This window comes from Melospiza georgiana, chromosome 16 (assembly GCF_028018845.1).
Source record: "Melospiza georgiana isolate bMelGeo1 chromosome 16, bMelGeo1.pri, whole genome shotgun sequence".
Classification (NCBI taxonomy): domain Eukaryota; kingdom Metazoa; phylum Chordata; class Aves; order Passeriformes; family Passerellidae; genus Melospiza; species Melospiza georgiana.
The window spans coordinates 2,417,664-2,437,110 of NC_080445.1; the positions used below are offsets into that span (position 1 = coordinate 2,417,664).

The 19,447-nt window shown below is 48.2% G+C and overlaps 2 protein-coding genes across 3 annotated transcripts in view; one reads left to right on the forward strand and one right to left on the reverse strand.

Annotated features, from left to right (window-relative positions):
• Positions 1-780: 780 nt before the first annotated feature.
• Positions 781-16,651, reverse strand: DRC3 (dynein regulatory complex subunit 3). Its single transcript, XM_058035687.1, has 13 exons — positions 16,636-16,651; positions 15,465-15,638; positions 13,432-13,548; positions 11,972-12,138; positions 11,245-11,391; positions 9,941-10,060; positions 8,748-8,860; positions 7,278-7,452; positions 4,744-4,875; positions 3,529-3,599; positions 2,620-2,743; positions 1,161-1,292; positions 781-1,048 (listed from the first exon to the last, which is right to left on the reverse strand). Exons 2-13 carry the CDS (start codon positions 15,619-15,621, stop codon positions 938-940), a joined length of 1,566 nt encoding a protein of 521 aa, XP_057891670.1. The 5' UTR covers positions 15,622-15,638; positions 16,636-16,651; the 3' UTR covers positions 781-937.
• A 447-nt stretch (positions 16,652-17,098) lies between these two features.
• TOM1L2 (target of myb1 like 2 membrane trafficking protein) overlaps positions 17,099-19,447 on the forward strand; it is a 56,402-nt gene continuing 54,053 nt past the window's right edge. For both annotated transcript variants that reach the window (XM_058035157.1, XM_058035158.1), the window contains exon 1: positions 17,099-17,187. In XM_058035157.1, coding sequence (XP_057891140.1) covers positions 17,136-17,187 — 52 coding nt within the window. In that variant the 5' untranslated portion in view covers positions 17,099-17,135. The remainder of the gene's footprint in view (positions 17,188-19,447) is intronic.

A 19,447-nucleotide genomic window follows, 5' to 3' on the forward strand; every position in this document is an offset into this window, starting at 1 on the left:
GCCAGCTTGTGGGCAGGTGCTGGGATGGCTCCAGGTATTAAAAATCACAGACCAGAGCAGACACTAACTACTGTGTGAACCATTCCATGCAGCTGAGGAGGTAGCAAGGAGACAACTGAGTAGTCCTGGAGCAAGAGGGGTAAAACCTGGGCTGCAGCCATGTTCAGAAGCACAGAGCACGATGAGCTGAATCTGTGTTTGACAGGCAGCATCAGCCACGGGTTTTTCTGAGACCTGCCCTGCCCCTGGCAGCACACAGAGCCACCCTCTCGTTTAACCTTCCCACCTTCTCCTTGCTGCCTGCCTGGAGCAGCAGCGCCCCGGCCGGCAGCGTTCCTCAGCAGCAGCCTGTCACCGAGCAAGGAGGGGAATTAATGACTCCTCACTCGGCTGTCGCTCCTGTGGAACCATTGATTTCCCTTCCCGCTGGCTGGGGGCTGCTCTGCTCACGCTGCAGAAAGCTGATTGCGAGAAGGGCTGAGAGGATGAGGCTCCCAGGCATGCGGAGCCCCCGCCAGCCTTGTGCTTGCTGAGCTGGAAACCTGCTGTTATCTCGGGGGTGGTTTGATGGAGAGTGTTCCTCTCCTGAGCTGCTGCCTCGTGCCAGCAGCTCGCAGGTTCCTGCCACTGAGCTCGCAGGTACCGAAGCTTTCAGGCATTATATGCTACAATGATTTGGTTCAATCAGCTCACAGCTGATCCATAACCCCTTGTGACCAGCTCTGAGTTGTCTGCACGGGCTCTGTGCCAATGTGATGGAAGAGACAGGGCTTTGGATGCTTTTCCAGAGTCAAGAAGCAGCTTTTATTTGCAGTTTGTGGTGGGATGGAAGAAATGTGGATTTGGACTGAAATGTCCCAGGCAGCTTGGCCATGGAGAGGCAGCTGTTCCTGCTGGGGGCTGTCCTGTGTGCCCCAGGTGAGGCAGCTCCCCAGCCCTATTCTTTAGGCTTCACCACTGTGCTATCCAGCTCCTTCTGCAGGGTGTCCATGAAGCAAATGATCTTTTCGATGCAGGCGCGGTTTCTGTCGCTCTCCCTTTGGAAAGCCTGGACAGATTGAAACCGAGCAGTGAATCTGCAGGCAGGTCAAGGTCCAGCAAAGACCTGGGAGTGCCTCTCCTCACAGTGCCCCATCCCCCTGAGTGTGAGGGTCTCTTACCTTCTCTCTCATTGACTTCTGCCACTGGTAGGTGTTGGAGAGCATGTCGCTCTCGCGCTTATCAATCTTGCGCAGGCGGATGCTGTGGGACACGCTGGCGATGTTCACAACGGTGACTTTGTCCTCAAAGAGCTGGGAGGTGACGTGACAGGATGAGAGGAGGGGAGAGCACACAATGAACGAGCAGCACAGCAGTGCTCACAGGGAGAAACCCCCTCTGTCTCAACCTGGCAATTCCTTTCTCATTGGGATAAACCCAGGGCTGTACCCTGGAAATTGGGCATTATCCCTAACCCAGGTGGGGAAACAGAGGCAGCAGCCTTGGCCCCACGTGCTGGAATGGGGAGATCAGTGCTGCCATGCAGCTGGTGTGGAAGAAAGGCTGAATATACTCCAGCATGCCTGGAAATGGAAAATCACACTTGGAAGGGATTCCTGCACTGCTGGCACTGGCTGTAAATCTTCATTTTTGGAGAGTCCCTGCTTCTAATGGAAGCAGTGACTTCCCTCATGGCTCTAAATAGAGGGTGGCTTCGCTAGCCCATAATGAGGCTCCTCCTGCAGCCAAGTGCAGCTGTTGGGTAAATGAATTCCCTTCTCCATGGGAATGGATGGCAGTGAAGCAAAATGGGTGCAGGGCAGCGGTGCAGAACCAGCACCATCTGCACAGGCCATAAAGCAGCAGCTCCCTGGGGGCTCAGGGGTCTGGTTTGTGTCTGTCAGCTCGTGATTACCTGCAGTGACAGGGGGCTGGGATAATCTGGACAGAGCAAAACCACGGCTAATGCAAATTTAAGTAATTTAGCCACTAAATGAAGGAATTATGGAGGCAAAAAGGGCAGCAGTGTTGCTGAGTGGAGCACTGCAATGGTGTTGGTGCTTTTGGAAAGGCTCCTGGGATCTTTGTTTGCACAGCAAGACTGAGGGCTCAGTGGAAGGCTCCATTTAAAGTGTTGTGTCCTGCCTCCAGATCAGCTCGTGGGCTCAGGAGCTCCAGGAAGGGATTTTGAAATCACTGAGGCAAACAGAGCCCTGGTGTAAGAGATTCAGAGCAGTGTTGGGATTCTGCTGAGGGAGCAGGGAGAGTCTGAACAAAACCAGCTGTGAGGGAGTGCAGCAAAGATGCTGCCTGAGTGCCTGGAAATCAGCCAGAGCAGTGAGCTGTGCTGGAGGCAGGAGAGAGATTTCCTCAGCACCTCTCCTGGGCTGCTGCCACCAGCTCTGGCAGTGCCCAAGGAAACCTGCAGTGCACTTATCCCTGTCCTACCCAGTGGAGATGCTCAGAGGCACCACAGTTCAGCCAAGCAGCTGGAGCCTCTAGGAAGGAGGTTGTGCTGTGGTTCAGGTGTGGCTCTGGCAGCACTGGGCCTCCTGGAAATCCTGGCCCTTCAGAGAAGAGGCTACAGGCTCGTTTTCTTGCCTACTCTCTCACAGAGACAAATTGTTTTGGTGCCCTCACCGTTCGGAGTTCCTCTGGAAAATCCTCCTCAAGCTCAAAGAGGGCGATTTTCTTCAGGATGGCCTGGACAATCTCCATCACATTCTCAAAGTGTTGATTTTCCAGGTCCCGGCACTGGTTAAACGTACAGAATGTGGTTAAGGAAAAAGCTGAGCACCCCACTCATCTGTGGGGATTAAATCACCTCCTGTAACTGGGACTGAGTGCCTGCACAAGGGGATCCTGCAGAAATGAGCCTGGCTGCTCCCAGAGGCTGCTGTGGGGTCAGGATATCAGGATACACACTCTCACTTCTGAATCACACACTGAGTCTCATCTTTACTGCCCAATATGACAGAGGACTGAGAGAGGACCTGGGATTGCCAGGGAAATTGGAAGAGGCCTCCAGGTGACAGCTGAGCTCTGACTGCACTGCAGTTATTTGCACCAGGCCATCAGATTTCTAGATTTAAAGCAGCGTGACCTGACACTCAAGCTTTTCAGTATTCTCATATAACTTTTTTTCAGCACTCATCAAAAATACAAAAATGAACACCATTTAAAGAGTATTGAACCAGAATTGTAGATATTTCATTTACTATGGCAGGAATGTACCTAGACAACAATCTAACCAGATCTTCCCTCTGTTTTGTCTTCTCTGCATGGAGAAGAAAGGAAAATTCCCAACAGGGTGAAACTGCCTAAATCCTACAGAATTTCAGCACAGTAGAATTTTTCTGTGCTCTCCAGAGTCTCCACATAAAGAAGATAGGCACCTTAAATGACCATTCTTCAAGGCTAGGAAAAGATATTTTCTATTGATTAAAATAAAAAATAAAGTTTTTATACTGGAGGCTCATTTTTGGATTTAGAGGTGAGGTGTAGATGCATGACTGGGAGGTCCAGGCCAACCTACTGTGAAAAGGATATATCCCTTGGATGTTTTCAGTGAATGTTGATGCTATGACATCAAGCCTTCTTTTAAAATCCTGTAACAGTTCCTTAACAGAGGGGAAAAAGAGGAAATAACACAATGAAAACTTGCACAAACATAACAGGGAGTCAGGGAGTCTAGGAGGAATCTACAGCTTACTGTAATTTGGACTCACTGCTGTGATTAGCACAGTCAGAAACTGAACTGCCTCGAGCATTTTGTGTGTCTGGAGTAAGCCAGGGGAGCCTTTGTCACCTAAGCAGTGCCTGGAGAGGGTTCATTCCCATCCCCTGCCTTGCTGCAGCCTCCTTGTCCTTGGCTGCATGGAGAGCCTCTTGTCAGAAGCACAACCCCTGCCTGGGCTTTACTGCAGCTCTTGGTTTAGTCCTCAGAAATTAAAATTGCAGCTGCCTGTTCCCCCTCTCAGAAATGGCTGATGGAGAATCTGTGAAGTGCTGCACTTAAATGTCTTGGTAGCTGAATCCTGCAAATCCAGCAGGGCACACAGGGAGGAAATGTTTCTGCTCATCCCATCAGATATGTAAGGGCCAACTCAGAAAACACTAAAAAGGCAAAATCCTGATGCAGTGAGGATCCATTTTGAGCTGCTGCTTTCTGCCATCCATGCTCACAAAACTAAACTGCTGCACACAGGCCACAGCTCCTGCCTGCTCATTTTTAAACAGATTATTTTGGGTTTTTTCCTCCGATGAAGATGCTCATCAGCAGCCCTGCCCTAGTTCTTGAGGAAAAGTCTGGGGAGGAAGAGGCAGCTATTATGCAAGCAAATGCAGCAAGCTGAGCAGGAATGTGTGTAATCTTATAGCAAAGATCAGCTTCAAAGAATGACACCTCTAGAATTCCAAATGCATACCCCATGCTATGCAGCAGCTTGTGCAGACCTAGAAAGTGATTGCACAACCTCCCTGCCTGTGAAATGTGGGAAATCAGCCTGGAGAGATGTGATGGACATGCTGTGCTCTGCTCTGTACAGAACAGAGATCTGCTGGAAAGCAGCAATGTCCAGGGCCTGATCTCACTCCCATCAACTTTGAACAGAGAAAGGAAAAGATGGGGGTGAAACATTTTCCTGAGTGGAAATCCTGTGCCCCCCTCTTTGTGGGTAAACTGCTACACAGGGCTGCAGTGACAGAGAGGTGACCCCACAAGGTTCTGGCTGTGAGTCCCACAGGTGTGAGCTTGGATCTCACCTCCAGGTCGTTGGACACCAGAGTTTCCAAGAGCATCAGTGCATGCCACAGCTGCTGGATCTCCTCCTTGCCCTGGGCTCGTTTAGAGTCAGCGATTTCACCACTCCCGTCCTGATAGAGCTCATCCAGCCTCTGAACAGAGAGATACATGAATTATAGTTTGTGTTCAGCACTCCATTGCAATTTAATTAACTTGTTACACGTGTGAGAAAAGTTCCTGCTGCTGATTAGCTGAAATGAAATGTGATGATTCAGGGAAGTCTCCAGATTTACATAGTGGGTAGTCAACAGTTCTGAGCTTTGCTACTGCAGGGGCATTGGGAAAACTCTTCCTCATGCTCCACTCAGCACAAGACTTTGCTCCTTCTATGCCTCCCTTCATTTCCAGCAAAAAAGAACAATATTTAATTATTGACATTGCAGGCTGTGAAGAAGAAATTACCAATTGTTTTGGAGAAAGAAAGGCAGGTGTAAATCCCGATCCACTTCCTGCCAAGGAGAATCTTGACTGACTTCCAGTATGGTCAGGATTTAGTATTCTGAATATGGAATACCTATCATTGCCTGCCTTCCTCTTACAGCAAGGATTTATTGCCCTTCAGAATTATGTATTGATGTCACTTTTGTATCAGGCAAGATTTATGTTTGCTGGGATCAAAAAAAAAAAAAAAGGAAAAAAATCCTCTTGTGCTGAATGTGTTATTTTCAAGTCTGTTTAAAATCAGTTAACAATCAACTAAAAAAGGAGGGAAAATATATGTGTTTTATTATGTCTCTAATCAACTTCTTCTGAGAGGGAATGGAATGGGGTGAAATAAAGAAATCTGTTAAAAACCCCTGCCAAGGCTTGTGTCTGGAAATGGGGTGGATCACCCAAAACTTTGCAGTTTAAAAGGGGGAAGGGGAGAGCAAGGTGTCTTCTTTTCGAATGTAAACAAGTTAGGAGGCTCAAAAGGCTCCAGAGCCACTCAAGCTCTCAAGCTGCACCTCTGGGAGCAATAACTTCAAAGTTCAAGGCCTTTAATCCTCCATAACCAACTTCAGAGAGCACAGTGATTTTACAGGTTACCCAAGTTTACATGAAAGGATTACAGACAGACAAACAGCCCTAAGAACAGCTCACAGACTGCAGTCTGCTGGGGCCTCTGTGCCTTTTGAACTCCTCCAGCAATTTTAAATGGTGGGGAAATGATGTTAAAACACTGTGGTTAGTTTTGATACCAATTCCTCTAATATTTATATGAAAACTGGCAAGCTGAACCCTGTGTCCTGTTTATAGAGAATCCCAGAATCCCAGAGTGGTTTGGGTTGAGGAAGACTTTCAAGATCATCCAGGGTAGGGGCACCTTCCACTGTTCCAGGTGGCTCCAAGCCCTGTCCAGCCTGGCCTTGGACACTTCCAGGGATGGAGCAGCCACAGCTTCTCTGGGAATCTGTGCCAGGGCCTTTCCACCCACACAGAGAAAGATTTCTTCCTAATGTTTAATGTAATTTCTTCCTGATATCCCATCTAACCCACTCCTCCTTTAGCTTAGGCCATTCTCCCTTGTTACGCCTTGCAGCCCAATCCATCGCTGAGCCTGTGGGTCAGACAGAGGTGAAGGGGTAAAATCTGCCCTCAGCTGTGTATCTTTGGGTTTTGTTGTTGTTTTGCAGGGTTTGTTTTGCTGGTTTAGGGTTTTTTTCATGGAAGATACAGTGAGAATTCAAGCACAACTTCACTGAATATTCAAACCAAACTTCTGGTTGGAGCGAGATGCTCTTTAAGGTCCCTTCCAACCCAACCCATCCTGCATTCCGTGACTCTGGTGGTGCTGCCAGCCCCTGAAGCTGCTGGCTGCAGATTTCCAGCATGAATCAGCAGGGTTCAAGGCCCTGGGAGCAGAGTGACTCAGCAGCTGCCAGCCTGTGACAGGCACTGCAATAAAAGTGACCTGGTTTCCAGCGGGAGCCAGCGCTTGTGACTCTGCTGGTGTCACTTGTCAGGGCCTTGCTCTCTCAGCTGACAGTGCCACCAGGCTTTAGCCCTCCCTTATTTGCTTTTTTTTTTTTCCTGTGGAAACAAAATCATGATCAATCTATTATACATGGTTAGAAAGGGATCCAGCTAGAAGCTACGCCCTGAGCAGCCACAATGGGTGGCTGTGGTGGAGCAGAATGAAAAGAGAGTTTCTGCTTTAAAGGACTAGAAATGCATTAAAATAACTTTCTCTAATTTTTTTTTTTGTTATAGTTCTTTGAGCTGTTGTTGAGAAAATGAAGTGAAGCAGAAAATTACTTGAAAATGAACTGAATACCCTGCAATTTCCTTCCTTTTCTTCCTGGTTTTTCAATGAAGGAAGAGTTATTGGAGCTTCAAAAAGAAGGGGAGTAGCAGTAAACATCTATCTATCTAATTATCTTAAAAATCAACTTTATAAAAATATTTAAACTAAAAGGAAGGTTGAGCATTTCCATTTTCTTAAATATTGGTGACTTTAATGGTACAGGCTGTAGAGAAATCATGTATCAAACAAACAAAAGTATAACATTACCGTTTCATTCCGAGTCTCAAAGTCTGAGATTATTCTCTTGCTTTCTTCCTGGTTGACTGCCAGAATTTCATGGAGTCTTTTGTAGAATTTAGAGACTTCAGCTTCTCGTTTTTCATACTCTTCCAGCCCATAGTTATACAGGCTCTCACAAACTGAGACAAACTCCTCCTTGTATGTGACAGCAGAGTCAAGGTCTTTTGCTTGTTCAGTGGAGCAACACGTTGTGTTCCTTCTGCCTCTGCAAATCTGAGCAACAAGAGCTACGAGCTACTTCTATGTAAACTCTGTGGTTCTTGCTGGGAGCTGCCAAATATTCAGTCTGGGGCAGGGCTGGGTCACCCATTCACGTTTTATGCATGGGGTTTTGCTGCCTTAAGGGTATGGAGAAAGCTATGGCAACTTGAGGGGGGAAAAAGGCCTTGAGGAAGAGAAAAAAATACATTCACTTGTCTGACTCTTCTGACACAGCAGCAGAAGGAAGCCTACAACCCTATCTGTCTTCCCAAGTGTGAATACAGTGCCTGTGTAGTTAATAAATACAGCTCTGAAGCCCACAGCCAGAGCACAGAATAAACTACTGACTTGGTAGCATCACAAAAATAACGTCAATTTTTCTTCTGCTATTATCTTGGCAATGGAATTGTTTCTGGAGTCTATTGTAGTTAAGCTGTGATGCATTTTTCCCCAACAGTGTAATGCAATTTTAAGGAAGGTCAAGTTACTGGCCTTGACAATGCTCTATTAATCTGAATGAGAAAGGAAAAAAAGGAAAAAAAAAAAGTGTCTGCTTTCTGCTCCCCCGTGTAGGAGCAATGATCAGAAAAATGTGCTGGCCTGGAAAGTTCCCTTTGCCAGTTCTGGCAGGTTGTGAGATATGTGACTTGTATCACTCTGATGAGTCTGTTCCTATCTCCTACCACTTCAATTTCAACATGATTTTAGCAACTGTGCTCTTACAATCTAACAGACAGAGATTTATCTTCCAGCTCATTTTAAACTTTAAGTGGATTCCAGACTTAAAGAAAGTACAAAGTCTTGATTCTTGAAGGGTCAGGAAAGGAGGCTACAGAAATCATGTTTGATTCAAGGGAAGGAAAAGGAATATGGTAATTACAACGGTGAGAATTTAAAAAGCTGGGATCTCATGACCTGTTGGGGATAGAAATGAGTGGTTTTACAAATGGGATGTCTCAAGCTGGGATGGCCAGCTTGTCAGTAATATAAACCATTTGTTTGGAGCCCTCATATTTCACAAGATATCATGCCTTAAAGCTGTCAGTGGTCTTACAGCCTTGCCGTGTAACTCTTGGTACTGTTCCAAAATTGAACACAGACTGTCTCAGATCTTAGATCAATGCAGCTTTCAGCTCTGGACAAAGGCAGCAGATGAAGAGTCCCTGTGGATGCACTTCCTTCTGAACTCAAGGCATTACCTGTTAGCTGTGGGTATTCCAAACCCAGCAAGGATATGCCTGCAGCAGCTCCTCCACTCCAGGGAGGGAAACCAGTTTGGTGGCTTCTCCTTCCTCTTCATGCAGACTGTCAAACAGGAATGGCCCATTCAGGTACTCAACAAAGGCTGCCTTTGAAGAGAAACAGAGCAAAATAAGTAAAATAGAGATGCCAGCCTGCTGGCAGCGCTCAGGATGTGTCTGTCCTGTAAGAGCCTCAGCAGCAGCAGCAGAACTGGGTGCAGACACGGTTACATGAACACAGCAGAAACACCAACAAGCCACAAAAGCACCTTGGAGTGAAACCCATCCCAGGGGCTTTGCTGTTACAGCTAAGGGTAGAAAACCCTGTTTAATCTTGCATCAGATCATGGAGTCATAAAATGGTTTGGGTTGGAAGGGACATTAAAGATCATCCAGTCACAGCCCCTGCCATGGGCAGGGACACCTTCCACTCTCCCAGGCTGCTCCAAACCCCATCCAAGCTGGCCTGGAACTCTTCAGGGATGGGGCAGCCACAGCTTCTCTGGGCAACCTGTGCCCCTTGCCTGTGTAAGACATCACCACATAAAAACACTGACTGCAAGGCTATTTAGCCTTTCAGATAAGGACTTGGTGAACTATGGGGAAGTACAAAGGGAAGAGTTGCAGCATCCTCCCTGGCTGTAAACACTAAAGTAAGCCACTCTGATCTTCTAGAGTCTGGAATACAGAGCCAGGCTACAATTGAAAGCACCATTCCACCTGGTCTTGCTTTCAGCCTGGTCACACGACTACAGTGATGTCCAAATTTCCTGGAGAATTTAACCATAAAACTAATGAAAAGCTTGACTTAGTGGGAAGGAGAAAAAAAAAAAGTCACTTCACCATGAAAATGTTAACATTTCCCTCAGACCTGTAATTTCCTAATCTCATGTGAGGCTGATAAGCTCCCTGGGTATGATTTACTATTCAGCTTTGCAGGGTTCTCTATCTGTAGTTTCATTGTTCAGCCCAAAGAATTATGTTCCCCCACATCATGTGTACTCCACAGCAGCTCCTGTTTCTACCCAAAAGATAAGAGTCAGAGATCACAGAGATTAATCTGAGCCTTGGTTTTAGCAGAGTCAAATTTAACCTCTCATTAAATCTTCAAGCAGGGAAAAGACAAGGCAATATGTGTTTGTGCTTCTTTCTCCTGGGACAGGACACAACCAGCCAAAGAAAACTCACCTGCTGTTGCTCCAGCTCTTTCTGCTTTGCATCTTCCACCTCCTGCAGAGCCAGGACCTGAGCCTCCTCTTCCTCCAATGGCTTAGTGAGATGTTGATATTTTAAAGCTGCAGCTTTTGCCTGAGAAATATAAATAAAATATTTGTATTGGATTAGCCTGCATTGCTCAGTCAGGGTGTAAGCAACTGATCTTTCTAGAACGTGCACCAGAGTGGCATCTGCCTCTCCATTCCCTCATGGGCTTTTTATTAAACTACTTATGAAGTTTCTAATCTAATCCTCATCCCATTTTTTGCTGGCACATTTATCTGTTTCAGCATTCAATGCATCTGAGATAATTCAGTCCCAGGAAGCTTTTCTCTCTCCATTTTCTCATCTTTAGAGTTTTTTGGAGTTTTTTTCCTCTTTTAGCAGGAAGTTCTATTTTGACTTCTAGAATCTGAGCTCCAATTTGATCAGTCAGCGAGGTTAATTCATTTTCTAGGGAGGAGCAGATTCTTTGGAGGAGTGGATGGCAAGGTAGTACCAGGGGCAAGAACCTTATTAGCTTGAAACTGAAGCTTGACAAATTTAAGTGTGCAATTCTCAGACATCCCTGATGAGTAGGGACTGCACTCCACGACCTGGAAAACCCTTCCAGTCCTGTGGTAAGAGCAATGCACATTCCAAGCACAGCTCCTGCTCTGTGCCAAGCAAATTTACAATTAATCATGTTCTTTGGTTACTAAAAAAAAACCCCAAACAAACCCTGAACAAAAAAATCCCATCTTTGTTCCTTTGAGCCCTGGGATGATAAAGCAGCTCCACAGGTGAGGATGAAGTGTCTTATTCTCAGAAATCAAAAGTGGGAAGTGCATCCAGGCACCTGCTTGCCTGGATTGTCAGGTTGCTGCTGAAACAAATCACTGTGTGAGCAGCAGGAGCACCAAGGCTCCTTCCCCCTGGATCCAGCTCTCCAGACTGATTTCCTCTGAGATTCTCTGAGAAAGACTTGCACTCACACTGCAGCCTCTCTGTGGCAACACGAACCAGGCCCCTCTCCCACACACAGCTGCTGATTTTCACAGAATCTGTGAAGACATCATGCTTCTGACACCTCTACCTCTCTGTCAGATTTGACAGAATTTGGCCTACAGGTTCACAGCTGTTATGTGGAAGCAGAATAAACACTGTGTGTTTCTGTGAGCCTGATTTCTGCAGGGAACCTGCCCCCAGTGCTGGAATATTGCTGGCACACCAACAAAGCAGAGGCTCTGTAAGATGCTGCTGCCTGATTTCCCAGGCAGGGAATGCAGAAATCTCACCGTGGACTTTCTCACCAGCTTGAAGTCCAAGTACACCAGGCTGGGAAGGTGAGCAACAACAAAGAGCCTGTAGTGCTCCTCACTGCAGAAAGGGTTCCCACTGAGGTTCAGTGTCTGTAAGCTTTTTAACCTCCTGAGGTAGATAACCTGTGCCAAAGGGAAAGAGCTCTGTGTTTCCCAGGGCTGGAGAAGCACAGCCTTGGAATTTATTGCTTTTATTACAGTTGAGCTGCAATATGCATTCTGCTCTGCTGCCAAATTCACATGACAGTCAATTATGAGTTTCTAATGGTTTTGGGAAAGGAAATACTTAAATTCACATTGGTAATATCTAGACAATGGGTGGAGAGAGAAGGCAGATGGGGTGCACAAATCACAGATCTTAAATTGGTAAGATGCCCTCAAAAGAACCCCAAATAAATCCTAGCCTCCCCCCTTTTCTCATATGTAGCCACTTATTCCTTTTCTAGCTTTCATGGGAGCCAATAGGAATTTTGCCATGGCTGAGAGCAGTCACAGACCTGGGCCCCCACGAGTCAATAATCTAAAAGAAAAATGGCTGCAGTAAGCACTTAACACCAGAGGACGAAACCCATAGCTCAGACTGCTTAGAAATCCTAAAGAGAATTTTATCACCTAAGGAGGGGCTTGGACACAATGGCAAATGGCAGTTTTAGAATATCTGATCCTTCAGCAGGGAATATTTGCAAAGCCAGGGAACACTCACATTTTCCAGCACGGTCAGGTTATTGTTCCCTATGGAGAAAATCTGCAGCTCTTGCAGTGTGTCCATGTGCTCAATTGTAGATATTCTGTTACTGTAGAGACTGAGGTCCTGCAGTTTGACAAGAGTATCCAGGCCCTCAATTACTTCAATATTGTTGAAGGACAGGTCTGGGGAAGAATTTATAAATCAAACATTAAATTATTTCTTGCAGAGCGCCCTGATTCTGCTCTTTAGTTCTGGGTGTAGGAGTTTTATGTACAGATTTTTCTCAGGGGTGGTCCAGGCCCCACAGGAAAAGCTCAGCATTAAATCGTCCTTTATTCCATCTCCTCCTTGCAATTGTCTGTGCAGCTTTCAAATGAGAGGAAAAGCTGAAATTAGTCCATGCAGAGTCCACATACACAGCCTGAAAGGGACTTCTGCCTCATGGGGAAACACAAAACAAGAGGTGGAGAGATGCCCTTAGAGGGGAATTTCTGTGATAAATCTGGCACTCTCTTGTTTCTTGCCACAGTTGTGGTCACTCCCAGAGCACCAAGACAAGGCAGCTCCATGTCAGTGGAGTTGTGCAAGGCTCACTTCAGCTGTTTCACTTATTGCAATGTCCTCCTCCCCTGCCAGAACATCTCTCCTAACACCCACACTCACCATGACTAAGGGCAGGATTTGCCTGAGGATTAGTACTGAGCGAGCCAAGAGCCCAAAACGAGTTTATGAGGTCTCTTGGGTGGCTGAGACACTTGTACAGCAGCAGCTGAGCCACTGGAGCCTTTGGGCAAACAAAATATGAGAGTGTGCCTCAAAACACTGTGCTCACACTGATCACTTGGTGATTCACAAGTGCCTCAGTCATCTTTGGAGCAGAACTGTGCAGACAACGGGGTGGAAGAGCCCATTAGACATTTCACAATGTGATTATGAGCTCCAGCTCTGCATGCTGAGGATATATTTAGAATTCCAGCCAGCAATGTGGCTGCAGTTCCAGGGAATGCTCTCAGCTGTGCATCTGTGTAGCTGCAAGCAGTCACACCAGGCCACAAGGATGGGCACTCCTTGGGACAGCATTGACACCCAGCCCTTAAGGGCTGTAGGATTTGGAATGCCTGCAGCAGCTTTGAAAACAGAATTCAGGCTTCTATATCACAGAGGAGTTTCCATAAATATTCCTGAAAGTCACCCCTAAACACAATAGAAACCTTGGAAACAACATTGAAACCTCAGCTTCCTGTTCCTGCCACACCAAATGTATTGAACCCAGTTTTTAAACATTTGAAGGATTGTTTTGCAGCTCTGATACTCAGGCATTTTGACATTTGACAGTCAAATGAGGAGACACACAGACAGCTGACAGCCTTCCCAGGGAAAGCTCCTATCAGTGCTGTTGAGAAGGTGACATGCTGCTTTATCTCAGATTGCTTTGCACCTGCACAGGCATCCACCCTCCCCTGCCTGTATCTCACCAAGCCAAACAAGGTGAACCAGACTCTCCAGACCTTCTATCTTCTCAATCACGTTGTTGTCCAGCTGCAGCTTAGTCAGATTCTCTAATGGCCACAGATTAGCAATCTGCAGGATGTCTAAAGCCACAGGAAAAAAAGAAAAAAAAAGAAAAGTGTGACAGTGTTCACAGGGGTCTTTGGATGAGGGAAGAGACGAGGATTTGACTCCATATTTCAGAAGGCTTGATTTATTATTTTATGATATGTATATTACATTATACTGTACTAAAGAATAGAAGGAAAGGCTTCATCTCAGAAGGCTAAACTAAGAATAGAATAGAAAAGAATGATAACAAAGGCAGCTGGCTCAGACAGAGAGAGAGAGCCAGCTCTGCTGTGACTGGTCACTAAATCCAAACATCCACACGAGACCAATCACAGATCCACCTGTTGCATTCCACAGCAGCAGATAATCATTGTTTACATTTTGTTCCTGAGGCCTCTCAGCTTTTCAGGAGGAAAAAAACCTAAGAAAGGATTTTTCATAAAAGATGTCTGTGACAGAAAAGAAAATTGCTTTCCAGCTTTGTTTAGCAGCCACACTGCCTTGCACAAGGAAAACACGTCCAGTCTTGCCTGCAGGAGGATTTGCAGTGTGTGATGAGTGCCCTGGAGAGCTCAGAGGTGCCCTGGCTGGATGGGATTGCAGTGGAACAGCCCAGTTACCCCCAGTGTCCTGCTCAGCACACACTGCTCATCAATGGGGCCAACGAGGCGTGCAGGGGATGCTGAGTGTGGTCCTGCTCTCCAGAGCCCTCCTGAACCCACTGCCAGCACGCCCTGACCTTCATCCTCCTCTCCAGCTGCAAGCAGAGGTTTGGGATGAGCCTCAGCTTTTCCCTGCATCTGCAATCCAGCCGTGCCCAGCTCCTGCTGCTGGAAATGATTCTCCTGCTCCTGGGATCCTCAGCACAGCAGAGCAGTTGGATTCTTCTCTTTCTGTGAAGGCTGCAGTTCAGAGCTAATCAATACCCCTGCATTTAGTTTCCTCCAAAAACAGGATCACAAGGGCAGGCTGTTGGCCACCACAGCAAAGGATCAGGACCAAGGTGACAGGAAATACAGAATATTCTCACTCCCATTCCTCTTTCCCCTGCAATGCCGTCCCAGAAGGTTTCATCTGCTGTCCTTACTTAGTGAGAGCACCATAAACCAAGGAATTGCATGCACAAAATATTCACACAGTTCTGGATTTGCAAACAAATCCATGCAGGATCAGGTCAAGGGAACCTTTTCTAAGAAAATCAACTCATACACACATTTTACTGGAGCACACAAAGAATAATCAACTGAAATTGATTTCATCTGCTGTCCTGCTGTCCTAATTTAGTGAGGGCACCATAAACCAAGGGATTGCATGCACAAAATATTCACACACTTCTGGATTTTGGATTTGCAAACAAATCTGTGCAGGATCAGTATTTTCTAAGAAAATCAACTCATACACACATTATTTTACTGGAGCACACAAAGAATAATCAACTGAACTTACCCCCCTCCCTCAAATACTCAAATATTTAGCCAAATATTCTTCCTTTCCATTTTTTTGAGTGCAGGTTTACGACAGGTTTGACAGTAAGAGGCAAGCCATGGTAAATGGTGTGGATGAGCAGAGAATGCCATCAGGTCGGACTGTAAGCACCAAAATCTCCCAAACAGCTCCCACACAACCACCAGCCACGGCAGAGCCTGCCCAGGGCTGGGTTTGGCCACGAACTGAGGGGCCCAACAGGGCTGTGGCCTGTAGGTGTCACCACAATATAAATGTTAAATGAGAGCAGCAGTGACAGTGAGAGTGGGAAGTGAAGCAGCTCTGAAGTCACCTATCAGCAAAAACTCCTCTGATGAAGCTGCTTTGTACAGGTATGAGCAAAAGTCCAAGTCCAGATGTTAATTTTCACATAATAAATCCCAGCTAATAATGGTGGCTTAATTGCCAGTTACCCACTTCTATGAAAAGAAGAGGAAAAATATGTAAATATTCTGATACTCACTTTTAAAACTAATTTGTATCTCTGTCACAACGTTAACATTAATACTTTCCTTTCTGGCAATATCTCCAAGGTCCTCTGGACACTTCTCCTCAATGGCTTTCTGAAGGATTTCATCATCAATAACGTTTGGCTCAATATTATTGAAAAACTGAGTCATTGTGAGACAGAATCAGCCTTAAAGGATAGAAAAGAAAATAAATTAAATCTCTGCCTGGCAATGATTATAAAAATGAAAATAAATTAAATCACTTTCCAGTAGTCATAGAATCACAGAATCCCAGAATAGTTTGGGTGGGAAGGAACCTTAAAGCTCATCTCATTCCACCCCTGCCATGGACAGGGACAATTTCCACTGTCCCAGGGTGCTCCAAGCTCCATCCAGCCTGGCCTTGGACACTTCCAGGGATGGGGAATCCACAACTTCCCTTGTCAAGGCTTGACAACCCGTTCAGTGAAGAAAATTTTCATGGAAATTTAAATATCCCTAATCTTGCCCTGGAGGCAATGAGACTATTTGTCTTTTTCATACTGTGCAGGGTTAATGAATCGCTGTGAAGGACTCGAAACTCCAAACTTTTGCTTGTGTAAGATGTTTATAATTACAGAGTAAGTCCTGATTTATTTGTGCATAGGACAGCGATGATAAATGCCAGAGTTGGGAGAGTTCTATTCTCATTCTGGCGTTTCATTAACAAACCAAACCTCTCTGTGGCTGTGTGCAGCACACACCAAAGAGCAGCAGGATCTGGGTTTATCCATCCTTGGCCTTCCCCTCTCTCTTTCTTGTACAATCACAGAATTATTTGGGTTGGGAGGGACCTTAAAGCTCATTTTGTTCCACCGCTGCCATGGACACCTTCCACTGTCCCAGGTTGCTCCAAGCCCCATCCAACCTGGCCCTGGACACTCCAGGGATGTCACTTGTCCAGAGTTTCTTCGGTCAATGCCGGTTCCAGCCGCCCCTGCCCGGTGAATGGGAAGGAGCCGCCGCCTCCCGCACCCAGGACCCACCGAGGCCCCGATCCCGGCCCCACAGGCCTCTCACTGCAGGTTCCCGGGGGTCTGGGTCGGCTCCCGCTCCCGCTCCCGTTCCCGTTCCCGTTCCCGTTCCCGTTCCCGGTCCCGGTCCCTGTTCCCGGTCCCTTTTCCCGTTCCCTTTCCCGGTTCCCACCCGCGCCTCAGCGCCCGTCGCTAAGAAAGCCCAGGTGCGTTGCTAAGGGAGGCACGTGACCGGCTCAGCCGCCAATGGGCGTGGAGGGGGTGGGGAGGCCAGTACCAATCAGAGCGCGAGAAATCCGTGTCAGCCAATCAGCGCCGGGACCGTGCCCTCGGGGCGGAGAGGGCTCGGATGATTGACATTCACTTTGTCCAATAATGTTGCAGATAGTTTCGGGCTTTGCCCAATAGGGAATGGCAGTCTCATTGTCCCCGCTGTCCATCAAAGGGAGGGCGGGAAAAGAGGCGGGACTACCCCGGGGCGGGCCCCTCTCTTGACAGTGATGGACACGCTCTTTAACCAATGGTTTTGCCGCGCGTCCTGCAGCTGTCCAATTGAACGCAGGGAGGCGGGACTCAGCCGCCATAGCGCGCTGTGGTTGGTGTGTGCCGCTGTCCGTCAGGGCGAGGTGCGGGAGGGTTGGGCGCTGGGCCGCTGTTTGTTGTCATCCCAAGATGGAGTTTCTGCTGGGGAACCCGTTCAGCACCCCGGTGGGGCAGAGCCTCGGTACGGCGGCCTGGGGAGCGCGGAGGGGCCCGGGGGAGCCCGGGGACACCGCAGGGGCTGCGGCCGGCGGGCGGGGCTGGAGGCAGCGGGGGGCTCTGGGGGTCGCTGAGGGGCTGGGGCGGCCCTGGGGGTCTGTGAGGGGCTGTGGGAGCCGTGGGGGCAGAGTCTGTGAGAGCCCATGGGGGAGATCCGGGCTCGGTGAGGGGCTCTGGGGCTTAGGGGAGGTGTTGGGGGGTTGTGGGGATCAGTGCGGGCTGATGGTGGGGCTGGGGGTGGTGGGGGAGCTCTGGGGGCTCTGCAGGTGTGGGGGGGTCTCTGGGAACAGGGATTCCAGGGCTGCCAGGGGCTTGGAGGGGCTGGAAGGCGTCTGGGCAGGGCTGGAGGCCTCAGTGCAGAGCTCTGGGGTTAATGGGGGGCGTGGAGAGATCAGAGGGCAGAGAAACTCTGGGGACCAGGCTGCTGTCCATGAGAACAGAGCGACTCCACGTCCAGATGGATGCAGGAAAGCTGTTGCATCCCTCATCTCCTTTTCCTGAAGTTGATGGACCACCCAGTCATTGAGCCACTCTTTCCCGAAGTACTGAACCCTCCCTGTGCCTCTGAGTGGGCAGGGGGCTGATGTGGTCTGGAGACACAAATGAGTGCTCGTTTTCCAGCCTGGAGGCTGAGTTGTGGTTCTGGTAATGGTTATTCTGAGCCAGCTTTCACTGCCTGGCCAGCCAAGGCCTCCCTGGGCTGCTGTGGCTGCTCCCTCCCTCCCACAGATGTGTTCTTTCCTGGCTACCCATGTTTTGGTCTGGGTTGCCATGGTTGGGGCAAAGAAGAGGAAGGAGAAAGCTTGAGCATCACTCGTGCAGATTTGGTAACTCTGAGTTCTCACCTCAGCTGGGTGGGCTCTCAGTGCCTCCTGCTTTCCTCTGTTGGGCCCTGAAGAAATTTAAGATGTGTGACATTGCAGTGGGAAGGAGCAGGCTGGCTCAGGTTCCTGCAGTGCAGGAGGGCAGGCAGTCCCAAAGCCAAGGTGATGCTCAGCTGAGCATGGCTCCTGCCAGGGAGGGCTGGGAGAATTGGGATTGTTCAGCCTGGAAAGAGAAGCCTTGGGGTGACCTCATTGTGGCCTTCCCAAATCTGAAGGGAACCTGCAGGAAAGATGGAGAAAAGGTCTGGAGTGACAGGACAAGGGAGAATGGCTCAAACTGACAAGAGAGTGGGGTTAGGTGGAATATTGGGAAGAAATCCTTCCCTGTGAGGGTGGGGAGGCCCTGGCACAGTTTCACAGAGCAGCTGTGGCTGCCCCGTGCCTGGGACTGTCCCAGGCCAGGCTGGACAGGGCTTGGAGCAGCCTGGGAGAGGGGAGGGTGTCCCTGCCCATGGCAGGGTGGAATGAGATGATCTTTACTGTCCCTTCCCACCCAAACCATTCTGTGCTTCTGTGCATAGTCTAACCTAGAGCTGTTCTCCATTGATTCATGGAATGATGGAAGTCTTTGAAAACCACAGTGGAGAAAACTTTGCAGAGTATCAGCTGGTGGCCTCAAACCTCTTTTCTGGTCCTTTCCTCGTGCCCACGTGCAGGGCCAGCCCTGGCTGAGGTGAGGGCCCTTGCCTGGGTGAGTCTCACGCTGTGCTGGGCTCTCTTTTCAGCCTATGTGGAGCATATGTAGAACTTGCTGTTTATCCTCTGCCATCTGGGCTGTTTGCTTCTTCTGCTGAGGGAGAGCAGTGCTGGGGATCAGAGGAGAATAAGGAGAACAGAGAAAGAGAAAGGTGATTTTAGAGGCTTTGTTGTGTTTGGAGCAGCCAGGACAGCTGGGCCAGGCCTCAGCCTGGGGAGGGAAGGCACCAATTTCTCCTCTTCATTGGCAGCTTCTCTTAGCATCAGTTTGAAGGAGCTGAAGAATTGTTGGGGGGCAGGGAGGGAGGGTAAAAGCTGCTTTTTTAGCCTTCTGCCTGTTGGAGCCCAGAGCTGGAGGTTTTCACAGCTCTCACATCCCCTCGCTCGCTGCCAGCTCGGAGGCTTTGAACACTGAGCTGCTTCCATCAGATAAGGTGAGGTGTGCAGCTTCCCTTAATGCAAAATTCAGCTGCACTTTCAGAATGTTTTCCTTTACTCCCAGGGGGAAGAGATAACTGCAGATTTTATTTTGGAAGACAAATTTTTCTGCTTCTCCTGTCGCTGCCAGTTATCCCTTTCTGAGACAGCAGTAAAACAAAAGCATGCCTTGTTCTCAGACACTGCTATTTGCCCAGTGCTTCCACA